The 24,565-nt window shown below is 41.9% G+C and overlaps 1 protein-coding gene across 1 annotated transcript in view; it reads right to left on the reverse strand.

The window, feature by feature from the left end:
- Positions 1–2,507: 2,507 nt before the first annotated feature.
- The window catches only part of stmn3 (stathmin-like 3), a gene marked incomplete at both ends in the record, with an annotated part of 57,069 nt that continues 35,011 nt past the window's right edge, over positions 2,508–24,565 (reverse strand). The window contains 4 exons of the mRNA XM_080545991.1: positions 2,508–2,567; positions 4,512–4,703; positions 5,358–5,539; positions 6,590–6,685. Of these exons, the coding sequence (XP_080402117.1) occupies positions 2,508–2,567; positions 4,512–4,703; positions 5,358–5,539; positions 6,590–6,685 (530 nt within the window). The remainder of the gene's footprint in view (positions 2,568–4,511; positions 4,704–5,357; positions 5,540–6,589; positions 6,686–24,565) is intronic.

The raw sequence follows: 24,565 nt of genomic DNA on the forward strand, positions 1-24,565 counted from the left end.
CCTAAACGGAGATAGAACCTTCTCATTCTAAACGGAGATAGAACCTTATCATTCTAAACGGAGATAGAACCTTCTCATTCTAAACGGAGATAGAACCTTCTCATTCTAAACGGAGATAGAACCTTATCATTCTAAACGGAGATAGAACCTTATCATTCTAAACGGAGATCCTTATCATTCTAAACGGAGATAGAACCTTCTCATTCTAAACGGAGATAGAACCTTATCATTCTAAACGGAGATAGAACCTTATCATTCTAAACGGAGATAGAACCTTATCATTCTAAACGGAGATAGAACCTTCTCATTCTAAACGGAGATAGAACCTTCTCATTCTAAACGGAGATAGAACCTTATCATTCTAAACGGAGATAGAACCTTCTCATTCTAAACGGAGATAGAACCTTATCATTCTAAACGGAGATAGAACCTTCTCATTCTAAGCTTACTTACTGTCGTACTGTCGTCAGCGTCTCGCTGTGCAGGAAGAACCAATACTGTACCACAAGTCATAGGACTTTTATTACTGTACACCTTCTAATCTACACAGATCATTTGATCATACATGAATGATCTACCAAAACAGTCAATGAACAATGAACAATTTAATACAACGAATAGTTTCATGATTCATTCAAGTTAAGAAGCATTTATTACTGTACTGTCCAGGTTATGGAAGCTTAAAGACATATTTATGAAAGCTCGAGTGGGAGTCTTTCATGCTCCAATTGACATATTACCACATTTGATTTGATCACATAATGGTAAGGTGTTTGACATGTGAAAGACAAGATAATTGGTATCACTAATTGTATTATTATGCTATTTATCCTGACCTAGACCAATAACAGTCAGATCAGACATTGTATTGAAGGTGTGATACTGTTAAATATGTGCAGTAGGCCTGTGCACCACACTGTATGTCACTGAAGTTTGGTTTAATTTACTAGACGTCAACTATAAGTACACAACCGTGTGTGTGTGTGTGTGTGTGTGTGTGTGTGTGTGTGTGTGTGTGGCAGGACAGGACCTATCTTACACACAGAGACAAACCAGTAGTTGGCACGATGTTCAGGTTACTTAAGGCATTGCAACAGCCAACCAAGTTAAGCACCAGCATGATGTGATTCTGTCCTAGCAATACCCCCTGTTGAAGCTCAGCAGAATTACCCTGGGCAGGAATACTGGCAATATACTGGCAATATAACCTACAGTATTAGTTGCTATCAGGGCCACTGTGTCTGGCAATACATTCAGTGCTAAATGTCAGCATTTGATTCTTATCTTACATGTCCACTACAAAAGGATAAACAGCAGACACCTGCTGAAGTTATCTTGTGGCTTAATATAATTCCCTACAGCGATAGTATTATGCACTGTAGTGAGTGACTGTCCCTAAAAAAACAATGCAGGGAATTTCAGTAGGCTAGGAAATGTTACCTTAGACACTGAACCAATGCTATAGCAGTTTACCAATGTACAATAACCTTACTCACCTATGGCAAAGTTCACTTTTGAACCGAAGCCTAAATGTGGCTGTGCTTCATTTTCATAAACTCATTTGTTTGACATGCTTGAATAAAGACTGCTACGCAAACTTACAATGGGTGTGACTTCTGTGATGGTGAATCGTCCAGTTAAGATGTTAACCTATAGACTGTGTTAAGATGTTTGCCTATAGACTGTGTTAAGATGTTTGCCTACAGACTGTGTGGAATAACTTTGGATTCAGACTCAGGATAAGAGCAACACTGGGATCCAGAGATGCTTCCAGTATCCCTTATGCATTAGAGAGGTGAATAGTGTGAAAATCTAAGCAATTTTCTCAATGATAAAAAAAACAGTTTGAGAATATGTGGAATAGATCCACCTGCAGCATGAATGCAACTTCCTATAAGAATGAAACTTTTAACAATTTTGTTTTGTTTTTACTACTTCCTTTGTTCTTCAAGGATTTGACCATCAATGAGGGGAATTCCTCAATGCAGTCTTTTAGTAGCTTTTGCTGCAACAGTATGTGCTGTAACGGTTTGACGCCATTTTGGACAGTTATAAAGTCATACATACACATAGGGCAAGATTTGCAAAGAATTTACACAAATGTGGAATGATTGCACCGAAAAGGTAATAGAACTAAGACAATACAATAACTTGTTTAACGTAAAAGAATAAAGACAATTTCATTTTTTATGCATTTTCTCTTTTGTTCCTTTGTTCCACTCTACCAATCAGTTACAATCTTAATACAGGTGCAAATGCTTTTTGTATCTGGCCCATAATCTGACTTTACTTTATCTGTACCTGTCCGCAATATCAGAATATCAGTCTCATTTCAAAATGTCTATGTAATGTATTAAAAAAACAAGTTGTAAATAAACTAATGGAGAATTATCAGATTGTGTACAGAACAATGAGACCAGTGTATACTGAACAATGCACAAGCTTTCTGACGTAGAGACCAGAACTCATCAGATGAGAATCTCTTGACAAAATTGTAGAAACTCTCTTCAACCGGAGAGGTCAGCTTGAAGCTCCTTGTTTCTGCGGACCTCAGCAGCGTGGATTTCCTGTGGCATAACAATGAAAATGTTTGCAATTTAGTTATAACGTTTCCTGTGACAAGTGTGGGAATTTGAAAAGCCTTTTGATCATCGTCAGAACGCTATTTTACTCAAGTATGCATAATACCAGTATATTCGACATAACCACATATACAGTATGCCATACATAATCATATATACTGTATATACTAAAGCATTTACTATGGTAGTCTGAAGGCATGCATGACCTGTCATATTTACCCCCAATACATCTTCAATGATGCATATGTACCATGTTTTGATATATCAGGTTGCCTAATCTAATTCATATTACGGGCTGGCTGTGTGACTCTTTAAGGTCGGGTGGGGGGGGGGGGGCATGTGAAAAGTACCTATTGTTAGAATCTGTCCTTTTGATTGACGGCCTTTGATTAGAATGTTCTAAAAGTATGAATTGAGTGTTGTCTTGTGTTAGACGTGGGAGCGTGAGAGTTTCTTATCGTTCTTACAGCATCTGGATTCATGGCCATCAGACTAGTTCCCAGACAGTAGCTTACAGTTGGTCGTATGTGTTCTTAGGATACAATACTGATAATGTGCATATTAAAACAGGAAAACTGATAAGATATGTAACTGCTAGAGAATGAACAATAGGACCTTTGGAAAATATATATCCTAACAGTATGATCTCATAGAGGAACTGAAAGGGATGGAGTAGCTCTGCGCAATTTGTCTGTCTGATTTTACAGTGATCCAACAAATAAGATTTAATTTACACATACTCATTGTCATGTACACCTAATCATTTAAGTTTGCGGGGGAAATGGGTGACTTGTCCCCCGGTTGGCCTGGCATCATTTCAGAGTGTTCCCTCTTGAGTATCATAAAGATGGTGGTGCTGTCACCGTTCCCACTGCCTGCGCCAGGCGTGGGTGGGGGAAGTTTGGAGGATGTCCATCTACTGAATAAAGAGGGTGACGATATTTGTTTTCAAAAATAGATCACTATATCTACTAGAACCCTATATAAAGGTGGAAAGAAGGTACTTTGGGGACCCACTTGTTGTGTTCCAAGCGCAGCTCACTGTTTGTTGCATTCTGTGAAGTGTGCAATAAACTCTAACTTCTACTAAAGCACAGCGTTTCCTTGGTTTTTGCATCTGAAGAATTGATCTGAATATTAGGTTTAACACTGAGTTTGAGATCTCTCCTGTTTTTATATTTGGAGTGGGACAACATTCAAATATTTCCCACACAAGGTCAAATGACAGTTGGAAAAAGGGTAGTACAATAAATGGTTACACGTTATTGACAGATGACAGTTGACAGTTCACCATTATTTCCTCTTTTTTTGACGTGTATACTTATTATTATTAAGTAACTTTGAAAGAAATAGGAATCATTTCCTATTACCGTATTCATTTATAAACACTTTTACTTTCACGTTATTGCTGCCATTATTAGTCATTATATACTACCTCACAATTACTTACCTCACAAGTTTTAATTGCCTCTTATCATATACCTTATTCACTGGAATGATCTGACTAACTGAACACAAGACCTTTGTGTGAGTATGCCCCCCCGCTTTTTGAACGAGTCGACCCTGGACAGTTACTTTCTTATCGTTAAGCCTGGTTGTTTGTGTACGGCTATGAATTGATGTGTCTGGCAGAGAAATCTCATCCCACAGACAGTGTCTGTTGGTTGAACTATTGTCTCTCCATATTGCAATATGATTCAATAAAGACGTTTTACTCGATCACACTGGTACATGAGTGAAGGCAATCGACCGAGGATCATATTAGAGATCTAGTCCCTATTGTGCACCTGCTTCTCCATTCAATACCTCTGATTGCATTTGCAAAGGAAGCAAGACAGGTTCTTAGGAAAATAATACACTGTATATACTCTAACATTTGCGTCGAACAGGTTGTTGTGGAACAGCAGGCCGTCGCTGAGAGGCACTTGCCTTGTTGCGGAGCCGCTGCTTCAACGCGTCCAAGTGGGCCTCGCGGTTCTCCTTGTTCACCTCCATCTTGTGGTTGAGCTTCTCCTCGGCCATCCTGCTGAAGTTGTCGTTCTCCTCCAGGGCCTTGTGGAGCACCTCGCGCTCGTGCACCCGCTTCTCTGCCAGCTGCCTCAGCACAGAGGCCTCCTGGGACTACGAGAGAGAGAGAGAGAGAGAGAGAGAGAGAGAGATACGGATGGGTAAACATGGGGTCGTTTCTTTACCTATGTTGGGGAACAGTGTTCAATAGACACCCCATAAGCAATAATAATCACCTTTATCCTAGTATCATCTGGTTGGGATAATCTATCTACATGTGTGGTGAAGTGTAACCCAATGTTTGTTTCTTATCTTTTTTATTTCTTTATTTCTCCTGTATAATCCTTGTCCTAATTATACAATCAATGTGTTTTCAATTGGCCATGTGTCCTAGCTATTATTATTTTAAATTATTTTTATTTCTGTGTGTGTATGATTTATTTACTGTAGTCTACGTTTAATAGACTTCTATTTGGACTATATATATGTAGGTATGTGCAATAATATATATGTACAATTTGACCTACTGCTGATTTCATACTGTCATGAAAACTTCAATAAACAAAGTTGTGAAAAAAAAGAAATACGGATGGGTGACAAGACAAATTGGGAAGAGCCCGACAAAGGGACAGAGGGATGTAGAAAGAGAGTGAGAAGTGAGATATACTGTAGGTATTGAGTTGAACAAGATTTTAAGCGGATGACAACTCATCTCTCCATATTGAAGGCGTTATTGCAAGTCCTGATCCACATGCATCTCACTTTTACCTTCCTTCTGTCTTCAGCAGCCTCCAGCCTGTTCTGGAGGTCCTCCAGGGAGGGGTCCTTCTTGGGGGGAGAGGCCAGGGCCAGGGTCTGGGCCTTGTCGGGTGAGAGGTCAGCTGGGGCCTTCAGGACGACCTCAAAAGACTGTCCAGACGCCCGCTTGTTCACGGACTTCACCTCCATGTCTGAGGAGGAGAACAGTGGGTTTTGGCCATCTGTAACACGGTCTGGTGGAAAGGTCTGCATGTCGGCAATTCTCAAGTCGCACAAATGACCCAAAAGTTTATTTCAAAAATAAAAAATATATCGTTTTTTTTTCATATTACGAATGTTTAAGTATTGAAGAGCCCACTCAATATAACAAACAACAGTTTTAGGATCATTAAATACTCATAATTTGGGAATTGGATTCACTGTGTCATCTGCTATCCTGCTTCGTGACTACTGGATAAGTGATACATGGCTTGTAAACAAACTTGTGTTTTCGGATGTGTTCAAAAGCAAGGACTGTGTGATTATCAAATTATGTGTAGTTATGTGTTTTTATCATGTTGATGTTCTGTCAGCATGTTGTGATGTGCTAAACATGCAGTTCATAGTGATGTTCTTTTTTAGCTGCTAGGTAGCTAAAGCATGTGTTTTGATTCAGAGTGAGTTTCTCCTGTATTTGGTTTGAGGTGTACCAACATTCAAATAAGCATATCTTCAACAGATTTCAATGTATGGCACATCAATGTGCACTTTAATAATAATTTTAAAAAATACCTTGCCGTACTTGCCGGGACTTTTTCACCAGACCCTGTCACATTTGCTTGTATGGTGTTACAATTGAATTACTGTGTAGTGCTACAGTTTTACAGTTCTTACAGTTGAATCCATTTGCTACAGTTACCGTGCTACAGTGTATGTGATGACATTTAGAGTTCTGCATTGTGTCCTTGAAAAGTATGAAATCCATGCAAAGTTACAAACATTGTCTCATCTTCATTGGATTTGCCATGTTACAAAAGAAAATGCAGTTAGCAGCGAATGATGTCCCCTAATTGAACTCCAATGCTATGATAAACAACAGCTCTGAAGAGAGAGAGAGAGAGAGAGAGAGAGAGAGAGAGAGAGAGAGAGAGAGAGAGAGAGAGAAGGGAGACAGACAGACTGATAGATAGATAGATAGATAGATAGATAGATAGATAGATAGATAGATAGATAGATAGATAGATAGATCTCACATCACTGACCTCCATATTGGTAGAGGCTGTTGGGATGTGGTTGGGAGTAGAAGCAGGAACAGATCAGAGACAACATGGACATCTCTTTGATCTTGTCAGAGTAAGCTGGAAAAGACGGAGTAAAGAAAGACATGATATTTAGTTTATGTTTGTCATCAAACATGACACATAACTGAATGACAGCAATCCTTTTTTTTATTGGTCTTATGTAATATTCTAATATTTTGAGATACTGGATTTTTGATTTTCATGGGCTGCAAGTCGTAATCAAATTAAAACAGAATAGGCTTGAAATATTTTACTTCATGTGTCACTTTTTGAATTAAATTACGGAAAAAAAATAATACAATTTTATAATAATAATGAATTTTTCCATAATATACATTCTTTTTGAGATGCACCTGTTCAGTATTCAAGAATATTTGGGGCTTCTATCTGGTCTCCCAACATTTGGAGCATTCTCAATTATTCATTGATACACAGCTTATCCTCTGGGACTGTGCAGTGTGTGTGTGTGTATATATGTGTGTGTGTGTGTGTGTGTGTGTGTGTGTGTGTGTGTGTGTGTGTGTGTGTGTGTGTGTGTGTGTGTGTGTGTGTGCGTGCGCGTGTGTGGGTGAGGTGGGTGCGTGCTCGGATGTGGGTTAATGGATATGGATTAAGCTTGCCAAAAAAGCACAGGAAATCAATAAAGCAATCAGGCTTCTGAGAAAACTGTTCACTCATTGTTCTTATGAGCTCTGCCAGTCTGGATAAAATAGCCTCAGCTGCAAGCAGCATTTAGAATCCCCACTGAACCTTCTACCTCACTAGGATCATTTGATTTATTTTGCAATAACAACCAGGTCAGCCCAGTTTTGCATTATGTTCCATGCAGTTTCATGCTCCGTCGTGACCAACTATAGAGTGTTTTATGCATGTGGTTGACGAACCAAGACCAAAACAAAGATAGAGGAAGTTTGATAGTGTCGTGGATTTAATTGATTCTTACTAGATTGAGTAAACCTTATAAAGCACAAAGAGCTTAAAATCAATTGTCTCCAAGGAGGCCTTTTATTAAGCAAAGTCACATGAGCGCAGAGAGAAAAGAGCAGACAAAAAGCAAAAAGCCGCCAACGTTGGGCGGCACTCATATTTATAGAACTGTCCTTGGTCATGAGGTCACTATTCTTGAGAACCAATCATATTATATCACATTGTGATGGCACAAGTTATGGGCCCTGTCCATAGTCTGAATTATTCACTGCGCCACAGATCTTGGCCCATCCCTTACAGGAAGGAAATGGGCGTTCCTTGAGTGCTAGATTCGCCAAACTGTAGAGAGACTTCAATTCAATTTCTCTGTATAAAATGATATAAAACTACAACAATAGCCTGGGAGGAGGCTTGTCTGGTGTGCATTCACCAGCGTACGCCATAATAATATTGTTAGAATAGAATCACACTACGGTAGAAATCAGGCATCGATGCAGAACACTTCCTCCTCCCTCACTTTCCTTCCTCATGGTGCATTGTTTGCTCATGTTGTATTTAGGAGAGCATCAGTGAGTACGGTTGACTCTGACACAGAGCTTCCCTTTCTGGTTGGGCCGGTGTGGTAGATATTCTAGGGTAAACCACTCTGCAATATTAGCCCTTTAGAGATGAAGTTCAAGAAATAAAGTCTGATCATTTTATTGTTTGCAAGCAAGAGACAAAACCAAAACCAAGGACAGACAGAGTCAAAGTGTCGGTTCAGCACAAGTCTGAAGACGCAGCTTCAGAATCCCCTATAATAGGGGGGGAAAAGTACATTGTAGATTATACACAGTTCAACCCAGATGTCATGCGGTGGGGGTACGAGGAACCAGATTAATTTTGGTCTCATCTGACCAGAGTACATGCTCCCAAGTAGTTCACTGGCTTGTCCAAATGTTGTTTGGCAAACCTTAAACAAGCTTCAACATGTCTTTTTTTCAGTAGTGGAGTCTTGTGTGCTGAGCGTGCACAGAGGCCATGGCGGTGGAGTGCATTGATGGGAAACAGTGAGCTTAGCCGAGATAGCAGTTTATTTACAAACTTCACAGAATGCAACAAACGACAGCTGAGCGGATCATCGGCCGCCTCCTGCCTCCCATCACAGACCTCCATAGCTCCAGATCATTGGAGAAAGAGAGTACGCAAGATTGTGGCTGACCCCTCACATCCAGCTCACAGCTTGTTTGAATTACTCCCTTCTGGACAGCGGTACAGGGCCACCAGGTCAAAAACATCACGCCACTTGAACAGTTTCTGTTCATGTGCTAGTCAGATTGTCTATATCTCATGAGAGCCTGGGGGCGCTTAGGTGGCGTAGTGGATTAAGCGCTGACCATGTACCGCAGGGTTACCGGCTCGATTCCAGCCACGGACATATCCTGCATGTCATCCCTTCTCTCTCTCTCACCCATCCTTCCTGTCATAATCTGTACTATATCTGTCATTAAAAAAAAAAAAAAAAAAGAGAGTTTTCTGCTGCACTCATAAAGAAATTAAATAAATAAAAAATATCTCATGAGAGCCTAAAGGCCTTACTCACTCCTCTGTAAGGGTCAGCTGCTGTGACCCTGAACCTGGAACCTTCCCATATGTCAAATGCTCTACAGATACGCCCCGACCCAGGTGCACATCACATGCGCCGTACCCACATCAACCACATCAACAACATCATCTTACACTGGAACTGAAGAAAGGGGCAAGGGAGAAACAAGGGAAATACCCCTGCTGTTTTCCTTGTTCCTTGTTCTTTCACAGTATCTGTTACGTCCACGTGTGTCCTTTCATCTGTGTCTCATTCATCATTCCATTCCCTTCCAATCAGAGGGTTAGGGTTAGTGCATTTTTCTTCAGGGTAGGTTACTTTTCTTCAGGGTGGGTCTAACCAGGGCAGTTTTAAATGCCGCTGGAAAAATACCTGTAAGTAGGGAGTGATTTAAAATGGCTAGTTTGACCTCAGACACAGAGTTGTAAATGTCCTTGTGGTGGGTCAAGGTCAAGGGGGAACGTAGGCGGTCCGACCTGTGGCACCACTTTGTGACACCAATTTAACATTTCAGTATCAATCACGGTAAACAAACTCAGTCAAGTTATGTGGTGGCGGCTGTTCAGTGCAACACAAACCTAGTCTTGCCTGAGTCATGCACATTCTAATAGTAAATGGTAAATTGACTTTTTTGCTGCTCCAAAGCTGCTCCAAAGCGCTTTACAACGGCCTCTCATTCACCCATTCACACACACATTCACACACCAATGGCGGCAGAGTAATTCTAATATTTGTTATCTTTGGCACTGGCTCTGCCTCCTGCGCCACAGCCGCCCCGATCATCCCCAACCTAAACCTCATTTGCAATCAAGTCAAGTCAAGTCAGCTTTATTTGTATAGCACGTTTACATACAGCAGCAGCTGAACCAAAGTGCTTCACAGGTGTAGAACAGGTAAGGTGCAGGATCAGGGCTGCCAAGTTTCACCAAAAGTTTGGAGTGAGATTTTTTTGGCGGTGGAGCGACCCAAAACTGTGCGCGTTTTGGCAGCGGCGGCCCCTCTCTCCCACCCAATTATTTGTGCTAGTTTCCTGCAATTGTACATGTTGTTCACAATAAACCAGCACAAGAAATGAAAATAATTAACATTTTATAAAACAAGAAAAAAATTCAGACAATATATCATATTTATGAAATCTTAATAAACAAATACAGTAGCCTACAGACTCTAAAAGAAAAATGGGCCCCATCAACAGGACTCATCCCCTTGGTCAGCAGCAGAAAGACCCTTGATCATCATCTTATATACAGTGCATTTCTCATAGATGGCTATCATGTTATACAGTACATACCAGGGTTTTTCCTGGGTCAGAATGAGGGCTTGGTGGTTGATCTTTTATCCACATTTTTTTGGGAGGGACCCCAAATTGTATTTGTATTGTAAATTGTAATTATTATTCATTATTATTATTATTATTATTATTAATAATGTACCTAGTTATGTTACAGTAGAGAAACAAAAAACAGTTACCAAAACTGAGTTTTTACTAGCTAAGATTGGCAAAAGATTGGCGTGGTGCAACCGAAATTAGTAAACAACTAGTTTGAAATTAGCTAGTAACAACTAGGGGTTTAGTAACTACTAAATGCCTGCATTTAGTAATGACTTACGCCAAATTGGTGCAACCCAGTCCAGTAGGCTACCAGATACGATGTTGTAATGTATGCACATATTTTGCTACCACGGTTGCCAGACGGAATTTACAATGTCCAGCCCAACCGGTCTAAAAGCTGCCGAATCCACCCGTCCAATGTGACCAAAAATAGCCCAATCTGGCAACACTGCTTGCTACGTTCTTGTAGCTCGCGTGAACACAGGTTCTTCCATCAGCGCTCGCCTGCCGCTTCGATTGCAGACTCAAGTTGACGCGCGTGCAGAAAGATGCCACGAAACTCATGTCCGGTAGCTTTCTTTCAAGGAATTTAAAAAATAAAAGTCCCGTAAAACAATTGTTATTTCTCGCCGTGAGAAATAGAGGTGTGGCGTGAGAGCGTGAGAACTGGTTGAAATGCGTGAGTCTCACGGCGATTGCGTGAGACTTGGCAGCTCTGGTGATACATTTGGACACTGGACAAAAGTTTTCCAAATCCCCACACTGCACATCATCACAAAGCGACAGGGATGGCATCCCCCATGACTGAGAGCTTGTGACATTGTTTGGCTTTGCATAGCAGCGCCTTTCAGAATAGGACCTGATAGCCATTGAAGCTCCAGGTGTCCTTTTCGTTGGTGGATTAGTAGACTTACCAAATCATAATAACTGTTTCTCATAGAAACTGTGTTGATTTAGTTTTCATCTTTTGCTCTGACAAGGAGAGTCTAAAATGTTCCAGATCATTCCACGACCGAGTGCTCTATTTGGAAAGGTAACCCTGTGACCACCACAGTGATAACTAACCTTTCACTGACAATGAGTCATGGCAATAAGTCACGTGATTTCCTCCCCATAAACGCCCAGCTATCGCTATGGTAACTATGAGATCGAGAGCTCAACGGCCACAGTGTATTTCCTTCTGTTTGTACTATCCGCGTACATGTGTTGTACGTAGACCACAAGTCTATAACATTTCAGGTCCGATCCTGCTGGAAACACCTTGCCAACTCGTTGATGTTCAAACGATGTTAAAGCCCACACGCATTAAAGACACACTCTGGGATTTCTCATGTTGAAAGACTAGAAAATGTGTCAAGTACAAGTTCATTGCCATAACAGATTGAAAGAACACAGCCTGTGAGTAGTCTGTAAACAGTTGACTATCATCCCCAAGCACACCACGTGTGTACAGACTACCTAACCTTAACAAGCACACCACATGTATACAGACTACTTAACCTTAACAAACACACCACATGTATACAGACTACCTACCCTTAACAAGCACATCACATGTATACAGACTACCTAACCTTAACAAGCACATCACATGTATACAGACTACCTAACCTTAACAAGCACATCACATGTATACAGACTACCTAACCTTAACAAGCACATCACATGTATACAGACTACCTAACCTTAACAAGCACACAACATGTATACAGACTACCTACCCTTAACAAGCACATCACATGTACACAGACTACCTAACCTTAACAAGCACATCACATGTATACAGACTACCTAACCTTAACAAACACACCACATGTATACAGACTACCTAACCTTAACAAGCACATCACATGTATACAGACTACCTAACCTTAACAAGCACATCACATGTATACAGACTACCTAACCTTAACAAGCACATCACATGTATACAGACTGCCTAACCTTAACAAACACACCACATGTATACAGACTACCTAACCTTAACAAGCACATCACATGTATACAGACTACCTAACCTTAACAAGCACATCACATGTATACAGACTGCCTAACCTTAACAAGCACATCACATGTATACAGACTACTTAACCTTAACAAGCACATCACATGTATACAGACTACCTAACCTTAACAAGCACACCACATGTATACAGACTACCAAACCTTAACAAACACACCACGTGTATACAGACTACCTAACCTTAACAAGCACATCACGTGTATACACACTGCCTAACCTTAGGGAACCTGTAGGTATAGGGAACTATTTTCAAAGTCATGTAGTCACCATTTTCTGGGCTAGATGGATAACGTCCCCCCTTATCCACCCATGCCTGCATGGCACAAGCAAAAGGGCTCAGTTGACAGTTCACTTGATCAGTCATGCCCAAGGGAGAACGCACTGAGAGTTGCAAGGCCCGATCATGGGAGAGGTCCCCCATCTCCCCAGCGGCCTCCGTAAATGATTAGGAGTGTACATGACACTAAGTGTGTGTTAAGTATTTATAATGTGTCAAATCAGACAGCCTAATCGCCGGGCTAGTATGAAGTGAAGACATGGATATATACGTTAAAGATGGTTTTCAAACAACTTTTGTTAGTGTTTCAAATAGCTAGGATTAGAGAGGCTTTACTGAGTGAGCTGAGCGAGGAAATCACGTGGAACTCAATCACCGGAGCCTTTTTTGTGTGTGGTGTGGCAGCCGAGAGGATTCAACATGCGACATGAATTCAACATCAAAATTCTCACATTTAGGTAGTCCGTATACATGTGGTGTGCTTGGGGATAATAGTAAATTGTCTCTAGTTCAATAGAGACCTGTGTTAGAATCAGACAGATCAATAGAGACCTGTGTTAGAATCGGACAGTTTGCATACAGCCTGTGTTTCCCTGGCGACACAGTCTCTGAGTCATGGTTGTGGTGCTGCTAGTAAAAGGGCATTGTCACTGCAGACAGAGGGCTAATGGGCGTGGGCAGCAGGGCTTCCTGGGAACAGCAGTCTCTCAGTCGGGCAGAGTGGGCACGCAGGCCTGCTCCCTCCTCCCTCCTCCCTCCTCCCTCCTCCCTGCTCCCTGCTCCCTCCCCCCTCCCCCCTCCTCCCTCCTCCCTCCTCCCTCCTCCCTCCTCCCTCCCCCCTCCTCCCTCCCCCCTCCTCCCTCCCCCCTCCTCCCTCCTCCCTCCTCCCTCCCCCCTCCTCCCTCCCCCCTCCTCCCTCCTCCCTCCCCCCTCCCCCCTCCTCCCTCCCCCCTCCTCCCTCCTCCCTCCCCCCTCCTCCCTCCTCCCTCCTCCCTCCCCCCTCCTCCCTCCTCCCTCCCCCCTCCTCCCTCCCCCCTCCTCCCTCCCCCTCCTCCCTCCCCCTCCCCCTCCTCCCTCCTCCCTCCTCCCTCCTCTCTCCTCCCTCCCTTTCTCTTCACTTACTGCAGCACGGGTACTCAAATCAGCAGCTCCCAGCTGGAGTTGTGTGGTGTGTTGGTGTGTGTGTGTGTGTGTGTGTGTATAGAGTGTGTGTGTGTGTCCACTGTTTCTAAAAAAAACACCACAATCATCATGTGCCAAGTTGTGTGGTGTGTTGGTGTGTGTGTGTGTGTGTGTGTGTGTGTGTGTGTGTGTGTGTGGTGTGTGTGTGTGTGTGTGTGTGTGTGGTGTGTGTGTGTGTGTGTGTGTGTGCGTGTGTGTGTATAGAGTGTGTGTGTGTGTGTGTGTCCACTGTTTCTAAAAAAACACACCACAATCATCATGTGCCAAGGTGACTCTACTTGGCAGAGAATAGGTCCTCTATCAGCTAGTCGTGTGTGACAAAGTCCAGGTCAGAGGTCACCTTAAGGCTGTGCACTCATTACCTTTCTTACTGTGTCGCTGTAATCGTTGCCTAGCATTCGCATAACAGCCTCGTTTCACTGTCAAATCGATAGGCATTCATCCAGTTGGTTTTTGGCACCGCTTTATCATTCAGTCATGCATGCAGGTTGGACACGGAAGAGCTCTCAAGAACGACGTCGTTGACAAAGAGTCACAATGTGTTCTAACTTGTTTTGACGGCCTTAGCAAGTCAATATTGAATCAGATCAGAATCTTAATGGAGCAGTCGCTCCGACACACCGCAGCTTTGCAGTAATGTATCGTGTGCGCTATTAGCTAATGTGCTATTATCTAATTAGCTGTTATTAGCTAATTAGCTCAATATTAGCTATTTATTTATTTATTATTAGCCAATTATTAGCCAATTATTTTATTATTATTATTATTATTATTAGCTAATATTAGCAATAGTGCACTATTAGCTAAACAGGTGCGCTACAGGTGCGCTATTAGCTAATGTGCCATTTAGGTATGATTGGTTTGAGGGAACATCTTTAGCACAATAAAACAAGACCTTTGATGTCATGAGTTCAGGCTCTAACGGCTAGGCACACAATATTGAAAACATGCGTGGTATTTGGAAGTGCATTTCTTTGGTCCCTTGCTTACATCCCTAGAAAAGGGGCATCCTTGCAAAACACTGGGTCATTAATTATTGAAATGCTAGTCAGAGCTCAGCTGAAACGACGCTCACTGGACCCACTTAGCGAAACGTGTGTCTGTGTGTGTGTGTGTGTGTGTGTGTGTGTGTGTGAGTGTGTCTGTGTGTGTGTGTGTGTGTGTGTGTGTGTGTGTGTGTGTGTGTGTGTGTGTGTGTGTGAGAGAGAGAGAGAGAGAGAGAGAGAGAGAGAGAGAGAGAGAGAGATGGGGGGGTAAAAAGAGAGAATAGGGAGAAAGAGAGTGTGTGTGCATATTTGGAGGGGGTAAATATGCAAATGATCCTTGTAATAAGACCAGCTGCCTGCTGACAGTCCCAAATCATGTCCCAGTAATGAGCTGTCTATGAAGCTGTCTGAAAATATGATTACTATGGATAAAATGCCTCCTTATCCTAGGCTAGCACAGCACAGAGGTAACAGCCTTGGTTTATTGCCACTGCCGGGCGGAATGATGTCATTAGCCCCCTGTGCGCTTTGAAGAAAGGACTGAGCTGCAGAGATAGAATGTGTGTGGATACATTTTTCAGTATACAGTATATATGGTCGCAGCAGGAATCAAACCCACAACCTAAGCGTTGTTACTAGCACTGTGGTCTACCGACTGACCCACAGAGGACCACACTAATCATAGCTCAGATACTGCTTCAAACTTTCACAATGCCATTATAGACGGCCACCACTCCTCAACACTGCAGAAAGTCAGCTCTCAAAAACAATTTAAAAAGCTATAAAATATTGCCTTGATTTAAGATATTTCATCTTACTTAGATCTACCTTTTGCAGTGTACACTGTTTGTAACACAGTATGATCAACTAGATCAACTTAAAGTGAAGGAAGAGGCTGACTGAGACGAGGGTGAAAAATATCACTTTAACACCGACTATCCTGGGGAACGATCGGGCCTATACCATAGGGCTGCATGCTAACTGAGAGAAAAGATCAACTAATGTGTTCACACACACACACACACACACACATTCATTCACACACATTCATTCACACACACACACACACACACACACATACACACACGCACGCACGCCCACACACACACACACACACACACACACACACACACACACACACACACACACACACAGTTGCCCATTACATATAGTTGATGTCTATTCCTCAACCTTAGCTATCTCTAGCAAAAAACTTCCAGTGGCTGCCAATTTCCATTTAATGGAACGTGTTATGAATGGTGAATTGAAGCTACCTCTATCGGGTTCATTGACCTCACTGCACGTCACAGAAAAACACGTTCTTCCTGTTTTTCTGTTTGCATGTGGGTTAGTGTTTCCTGGAGGGTCTGATTTTGATCCCAGGCTGAATGTTAACCCCCCTCCCCTCTCTTTCTCTCTGACTAATGTGCCTCTTCCATGCAGAGGACCGACTCGCTCTGGGTGAGGCGGTGGAGAGGCCTGTGAAGCCTGGGTTGCCATGAGAAGGAGGAAAAGCAAATAACAACAAAACCCGCTGTGGGGGGGGGGGCTTAGGTGGCGTAGTGGATTAAGCACTGACCATGTAACCGCAGGGCTCCCGGTTCGATTCCAGCCGCGGACATATCCTGCATGTCATCCCTTCTCTCTCTCTCTCACCCATCCTTCCTGTCATAATCTCTACTACATCTGTCATTAAAAAGAAACATATGAGTGGGACTGCCCCACTCAGAAAAAGTAACAAACGCTGTGTGTTCTGTATACATCATTACTCCACAGAAATACTTCAAAATGGCTGCTCTCTGTGTCAGGGCAATTTTCAGGGTGAAAAAAACAAAATAAAATTGACTTGACCTACTTCGAAATGTGTGGAAAGGTTTCAATGATCAATGTTCAGAGAACTGTGAACTCTTGGCATAAGTAGGTGTAAATTATACATTCTTGTCTTTTTTTCTTGTCCTCCCCTGCTGTGGTATTCAAGTCTAAAACCAGGGCAGGAAACACGGCGTGTGAGTCTGAGAACGAGCACAAACCACAGAGACACCATTAGCATTCTCTGGATGGGGAGGCAACCAATTGCGTTTTAGGTGATGCAGCAATTTGAAACAATAAAGGCACAAAACCTTATTTTCAACGATTGTACCAGGATTAGTACACAATGTGACTGATATAAGTCATGTTAATGGGGTTTCATATGTTCAGCAGGCCTATAGACTGTTGTTAGATGACCCCATCCTTATGCCGTGTGGTGTGTGCTGTAGATCAACTCTTCAGACTCAATGAATAGAATACAGAAAGCTACTCCAAGAAAGGACTGACTAGCATAACCTGGGTCTGTAAATAGATTATTGTAGACATTTACTGTTGCAGTTTACTGCTTTTAATAATGATAACAGTGACCGAAAAAAGGCTCAAAAACAATGTTACATTGCTGTTCAATTGCTATTTGCCTGTGTTGTAGCTGGTTCTGCTGGGCAATGCTGGCAGAAACCAAAGTTGATCTTTGCACTCAAATCAAAGGCCACTGTCTACAGACCAGAAATAGATTACACAAAGAATCAGACAGCTGTGAAATATACCTCTTTTATCACCCAGGGTGATGGCAAAGAGCCAAAAATAATGTCCATGCAGGTTGGCATGTGGGGAGGAAATGCAGAAAAACAAAAACACGGAACAGGAGCTGCACAAAGAATAATGACGTCAATAATGTCCCCTTCCTGTGCACTTATTCTAGGCAGAGCACAACTTGTCCTCTTTCCGCTACCTGGGAATTCAGGTGTTCAGATGTGACGATGCCGAGTAGAGGGGGGGTGATCTCCAGAAGATAATCTTTTTGGATACATTAATTTCCTCAAACACTGTCTCCAAGAGACAGAGTCTAAACAAGGAACTAGATTAACCAGACAACGATTGTCTACTGTTGAATATCTATTGTGATCATGTGCTTCTGAATTAAATCACAACGGGAGCATACCAGAGTTGCCTGTATGACTGCACACGTTAGGCCCTGACTGTTAGACATACAGTATGTTTGCCAAGTTTGGTAGTGACGCACCCCACACCATGTCTGACATCTAAGCATGTAAATAATAGGAGACAACCTCATCAAAGTTCATTAGTTTGCCTTTGGGTTGATAGGTCTTGGTCCATAGATGCTGTATAAGAATGATCATGCCCACCATGGTCCCAGCAGTGGTTGAGGAGATTTTAGTGATTTTCACAAAATTCTAAATCCCATCACGGTGGAAGTTATGGGTCCTTTAGGCAAATTAGTTTTCTGTAGAGACAGACCTTTGTACCACATTTCCTGTGCAATTGCACGGTAAAGCGCCACCTGGTGGCCAACTGACATGACAATACATGGCAGGGTGTGGCCGACAGCACTGCCATCATGCAAAGTTGTTGTGTGTTATTAAGGCTTACTATGTCAAAGTTATTTGTATTACATTGCAAAAACGGCAGATGCCGGAGAACAATAATAATAGCACTTCACTCCTTAAGTCTAATGATTTAAAAAATAAATACTCATGATTTGAAACAAAATGTATATGACAAACACCTTTGTTTAACCCTTAAAAGCTCTCATGAATATTTAATACTGACATCCATCTGATAAGTAAGATGACTTAAATAATCGGCTGGGGCAGACAATCATGTCAATTCATACTATAAGTGACCCACACGCCACCTCATCCACCAGGCCTCGAACACAGACACATCTCTCAATATCATCTGCCATGCACTTCCAACCTGACCCTCCACACATGTACACATACAACACAATACATCCTACAGATATATAAGATATAAATACCTATACAGTAATCCCAGTGATGTCACTTTGCCTGTTAAGTCTCATTCTTTTCATTAAATGTTTGAAACGTTGGTAACAATATACTATGATGTTTTCTCGTGGTGTAAACTATTTCCACTGCCATTCAGGTATGAGGCAGTGGAAATCAAGGACCCCAATTGAAATAAGCCAGTGGCTTTCTTGGGTTTTTATCCTGTTAGTTGACCTTGTATGTAATATGTACTTTCATGTACCTACTTCTGCAAATCTTCCAATAAAGTTTTCAATCAATCAATCAAAGGTTTATAATACCGTCGACAAGTCTTAATCTACTAACATCTGTGTGAAAATGTAATACTAGTATGAACAATTATATCTGCGGTGGAAATATAAAGTTTGGACGAGATCCAGAAAATTCTGAGATGAATTCAATTTCAATATTGAGTTAAATGAATTCAATATTGTCGCCTTGGATGCTGAATCAAAGAGGTGTATATATCTAGTAATTTCCTTAGAGCAAACTGCATATAAGACCTGCGATATATATATATACAGTAGTCTGCCGCACTGCAAGCCTCAATGTGAGCCCCCTGTTTTTATTGCTTCAGATCTGCATCATCAAGCCGGCATTTTATCAGCAGTCACACCTTGGCATGACTGCAGGCGATTCAATAAGATCTCTATCTCACAGTGAAATGATCTGCTCCGAAATAATCGAACCCCCTTTTAGAACAAGATACACAGCATAGTCTTCTGTCACCTCAGAGAACGATATATGAAATATCCATCCTTAAAGTTGCTATATGACCTTTGGAAACACTCAAAGCCACAACATTCAAGATTCATTCATTGAATTCAAGTATATCATTCATTAACGGTCACACTATATGTGGAAAGACATTAGGTCAAACAAAAATGGTATAATACTGTACAGTACATACAAAAATAAAAAATAATAAAACATTTTACAGGGGTACTACTGTATAGCTAGGTGAAAACTACTCCCCACCCTGTCACGTCACATATATATCCATATATTATTATATATCTTATAGCTAGATATTTCACCAAACACATGGCACAAAATGCTTTCATTTAGATGAATACATGTGCACCCCTATGCTGTAACAGAAGGGTGGCCACAGATTTCACATCCTAGAAATCTGTTGTGCGTTACCTGATACTGTGCTGGCCATGGCTGCTGGAGGTTGGGATGGGGGAGCGAAGGATGTTGCCGGATGGAGGAGAGGAGAGAATGTGAGAGAGGAGGAGGAGGAGGAGGAGGAGGAGGAGAGACACAGAGGCTGGGTGTGTGTATATCTGCCCCCGAGTGGCGCAGTGCACAAGCCTCTCCGTGACGCTGCGCGAACAATGAGGGGGCTGCTGCAACCTGCCAGAGACAAGGGGAGGGGGGGGGGCCCTTCTGCACACACACAAACACACGCACGCACGCACACACACACACACACACACACACACACACACACACACACACTGAAGCTTCAGTCATTCCCTTGCCTATTTTGGCTTTGATATAGTAATACAATATCTCAGAATGTCTAATGCATCCTCAAAGGAGGATATGGGGGAGGGATGGGGCACACCCACATTTCCCTGCTCCCCCTGTTCCATGGCTGTGGTTGTCACCTACCTCCTACGACTACATCTGCAGTTCACCTTTAATTTAACATTTAGTGTTTTAATATTTGTAGGATTTTTTTGATAGGCTCTAGTTACAGTATGTGGGGTATGAATAATGTCCTAATAATGCTATCTAGCTACATAAACTGATTGTGTGTCTGTTGTGCTATATCTTTCAGTCCAGTCTCCTAACACAACCCAATGCAATGTTATACATGTTATAAAAATGTTATAAATATCCTAAGTAGTAGTCATAATAATAATAATAATTATGATAATAATAATAACAATAACAAGAAGAAAAAGAAGAAGAAGAAGAAGAAGAAACAATAATAAAAAGAATATTAAAAAGAATAATGATTGTATTGATCCATCTATCTATCTATATTAATCTATTTTAGTTCGAAAAGCGTTGCTTTACCGAAAAGGGTAGACTCCTCCTCTTCAATGTGCACCACTTCCTGTATCGGTCAAGGAGTCGGGGGATGGAGAGGAGATGAGGTCACTGTGGATGGACGGTACCTTTTTTCCTGGCCCAGCATGCAAGTATATCCAGCTGCAGCCCGCAGCCTCTGATGGAAGAGGGCCTGGACAGGGGCGGGGCTTACAGGTGAAGGGTCATCTGGATTGACAGGACTAGATATGACTCAGCCAGAGGCCATTTCTTGGAAGTGACTTAATAGATGGTGATGACATGTATTAGGACAGAAGCACTGGAGTTCTTTGTGTCTATTCACCCACAATGTTTGTTTCCCTAGGATGTTACATACAGAGAAACAAGAAGAGCCACCCACAGCATCATATGATACCTTAGCTTACATGGATGACTTAGCCACTATATATTGGCCTTCTCAACCAGGTCCAAACATATCATGCAAAGGGGAACAGTGTGTCTGCTACTGCTGGTGTAATAAGTGAGGTTGGTGTTGATTTATCGTGTGCCATTGCACAACATTCCCAGCATTGACCCCCGGCCATACAATTGAATAGAGAACAGGTGCTGTCACTAATGCATAGGACATAAGCATTTAAGACAACCCCCTCTGAATCCTGTACATAGATTTCCGAGCAGCCGAGGGATGTAAATGAATTAGATGCCTTGTAGGTTATAAATGCATGGGTTCATCATGTGAAAAAAATAAAATAAGAAAACAATTAGGAGGAGGTATTGAAAAGCTTAGAGTACCGTATTTTCCGGACTATAAGTCGCGGTTTTTTTCATACTTTGGCTGGTCCTGCGACTTATAGTCAGGTGCGACTTATATATCAATAATTCATAATCTCTGACTGACATGAACTGACATACGGTAATCTCTGACTGACATGAACCAAGGAGTAAATCCGCTAGCGCCTCATACACGATAGAATAGCCATTATACTTGACAATGTGGACATTAAACACGACAATGTGGACATTAAACATGATGTTATGGACCTTATACACAATGTTATGGACGTTAGAAACGATATTAAAGTCATTTATTCCTTCCAGAGGCGGTTTAACGTTGCAATGTTGTACCCGCGAGTAGCATTTTGCTACTTCCGGTAGCGCTTCATACGCGATAGAATAGCCATTATACTCGACAATGTGGACATTAAACACGACAATGTGGACATTAAACATGATGTTATGGACCTTATACACAATGTTATGGACGTTAGAAACGATATTAAAGTCATTTATTCCTTCCAGAGGCTGTTTAACGTTGCAATGTTGTACCCGCGAGTAGCATTTTGCTACTTCCGGTAGCGCTTCATACGCGATAGAATAGCCATTATACTCGACAATGTGGACATTAAACACGACAATGTGGACATTAAACATGATGTTATGGACCTTATACACAATGTTATGGACGTTAGAAACGATATTAAAGTCATTTATTCCTTCCAGAGGCTGTTTAACGTTGCAATGTTGTACCCGCGAGTAGCATTTTGCTACTTCCGGTAGCGCTTCATACGCGATAGAATAGCCATTATACTCGACAATGTGGACATTAAACACGACAATGTGGACATTAAACATGATGTTATGGACCTTATACACAATGTTATGGACGTTAGAAACGATATTAAAGTCATTTATTCCTTCCAGAGGCTGTTTAACGTTGCAATGTTGTACCCGCGAGTAGCATTTTGCTACTTCCGGTAGCGCTTCATACGCGATAGAATAGCCATTATACTCGACAATGTGGACATTAAACACGACAATGTGGACATTAAACATGATGTTATGGACCTTATACACAATGTTATGGACGTTAGAAACGATATTAAAGTCATTTATTACCTTTTAGAGGCTGTTCAAAGTTTCATTTTTCCTCCGCGACGCCATGTTGTTAGCCCCGCGCTAGCTAGCGGACTTTACACTCGATAATACAAGTATTCCTTAACCTTTCAGAAGAAGTTTCAACGTGAATTATGTCCTTCCTGGGCTTACAAATCCTCTCATGTCTCTTCACAGTGCCAGACTAGAGTCAAGCTCAACAGGGTCTTCTTTCCCCGCTGATTCCGCCAAGCCCGTTCCCTTGAACCATGCGACTTATAGTCCAGTGCGACTTATATGTGGTTTTTTCCTCTTCATGGCCCATTTTTGGCCTGCTGCGACTTATACTCGGGTGCGACTTATAGTCCGGAAAATACGGTAACCTGAAAGGTAATATTTTATTTCATTTTATTTTTTTATTTTGCAGATGTAAGCTGCTTTGTAGATGTTTATTAGAAATGTACTTTTATTTTACCTTTAACTTCTTCTAAATGTTTAAGATTTTCTAAATGTAATATTATGCCATAATATGAAACGCTAAATCAAAGCGGATTCACATTTTGTAGAGGGCACAACATCAACATCAACCCTTATATGCGTTTATACAAATGATATGCTGCCAAGAGATGACACCAGTCAGTCCTGAAAAATATGGTGGTAATTCTGCAACAATGAGCCTGGTAAAAGCATGGTAAAAGGACTGCTAACGAGATAGACCATGTTAGCTGGTGGCTTTCATAGACCATTTGTGGTCTTCAAAAACTGTATAACGGATACTGGTTTAAAAGCTGTAGTCTGATGGATACTGGTTTACGAACACAGGCAATAATTGTAGGAGTCCCTAAGGAGGCAGTGTTAAAACATCCTGTTTTCTGCGACGACAGGGCAGTAATGCAATTCCTGTTCTTAGAGAACGATGCTGACACACACACACACACACACACACACACACGCAATTGTAACCTGGCCGCCGCACTGTAGATTACATAACATGAATGACATTTTTGGAGGGTATCGATGCATGGGTGGTTCTGTGATAAATATTGATTCCTTGGGACTACCTAAATGACAACGACTCGGGAAGGGGGTGGTGGTCTTCCTTGAATTGTAGACTATTGATTCTATTTCACTTAAGAAACCAATATTACACGCCCTGGACGAAGCCCCCAATGTCTTCTAGTTCTAAAGTACCCAGAAATGCCTCTGGGTAGTCCTCTTCATTCCTGTATGGAACAGAACATTTCCATGAGAGAATGCCACACTGTCACTATGTCAGTCTTTGTCACAGTGTTCCAATACAATGCTGGTTAATTGTCAAACAGCACTTTCTATTTTGAGTCACTAACTCCATCTAGTGGATACAATTAGTAATATCCCATGCTCCACTGGTCTGGACAGGATCCAGAACCTTAACAATACAAGGAAATCAGACCAATACCATGTCAATATTTGTTTACCGGTTTGACTTACTGACTTCTTTCTTTTTTATATATTTACGGTAGAGAAACTGTACAGGGGGGGTAGAGGGGATGAAGAGGGACAGTTAAGGTGTAGCCTGAAGATGAGTCTTCGGTTTACAGAGGAAGATAGGTAGTGACTCTGCAGTCCTGACAGAAGATACAGTAGGTAGTGACTCTGCAGTTTTGACAGAAGGTAGGTAGTGACTCTGCAGTCCTGACAGAAGATAGGTAGTGACTCTGCAGTCCTGATAGAAGATAGGTAGTGACCCTGCAGTCCTGACAGAAGATAGGTAGTGACTCTGCAGTCCTGACAGAAGGTAGGTAGTGACTCTGCAGTCCTGACAGAAGATAGGTAGTGACTCTGCAGTCCTGACAGAAGATAGGTAGTGACTCTGCAGTCTTGACAGCAGTGGGAAGCTCATTCCACCAGCGGGGGCACCAGTACAGTGAAAAGCCGTGACCCGGGT

The sequence above is a fragment of the Nansenia antarctica genome (assembly GCF_963989245.1).
Source record: "Nansenia antarctica genome assembly, chromosome: 15".
Lineage (NCBI taxonomy): Eukaryota > Metazoa > Chordata > Actinopteri > Argentiniformes > Microstomatidae > Nansenia > Nansenia antarctica.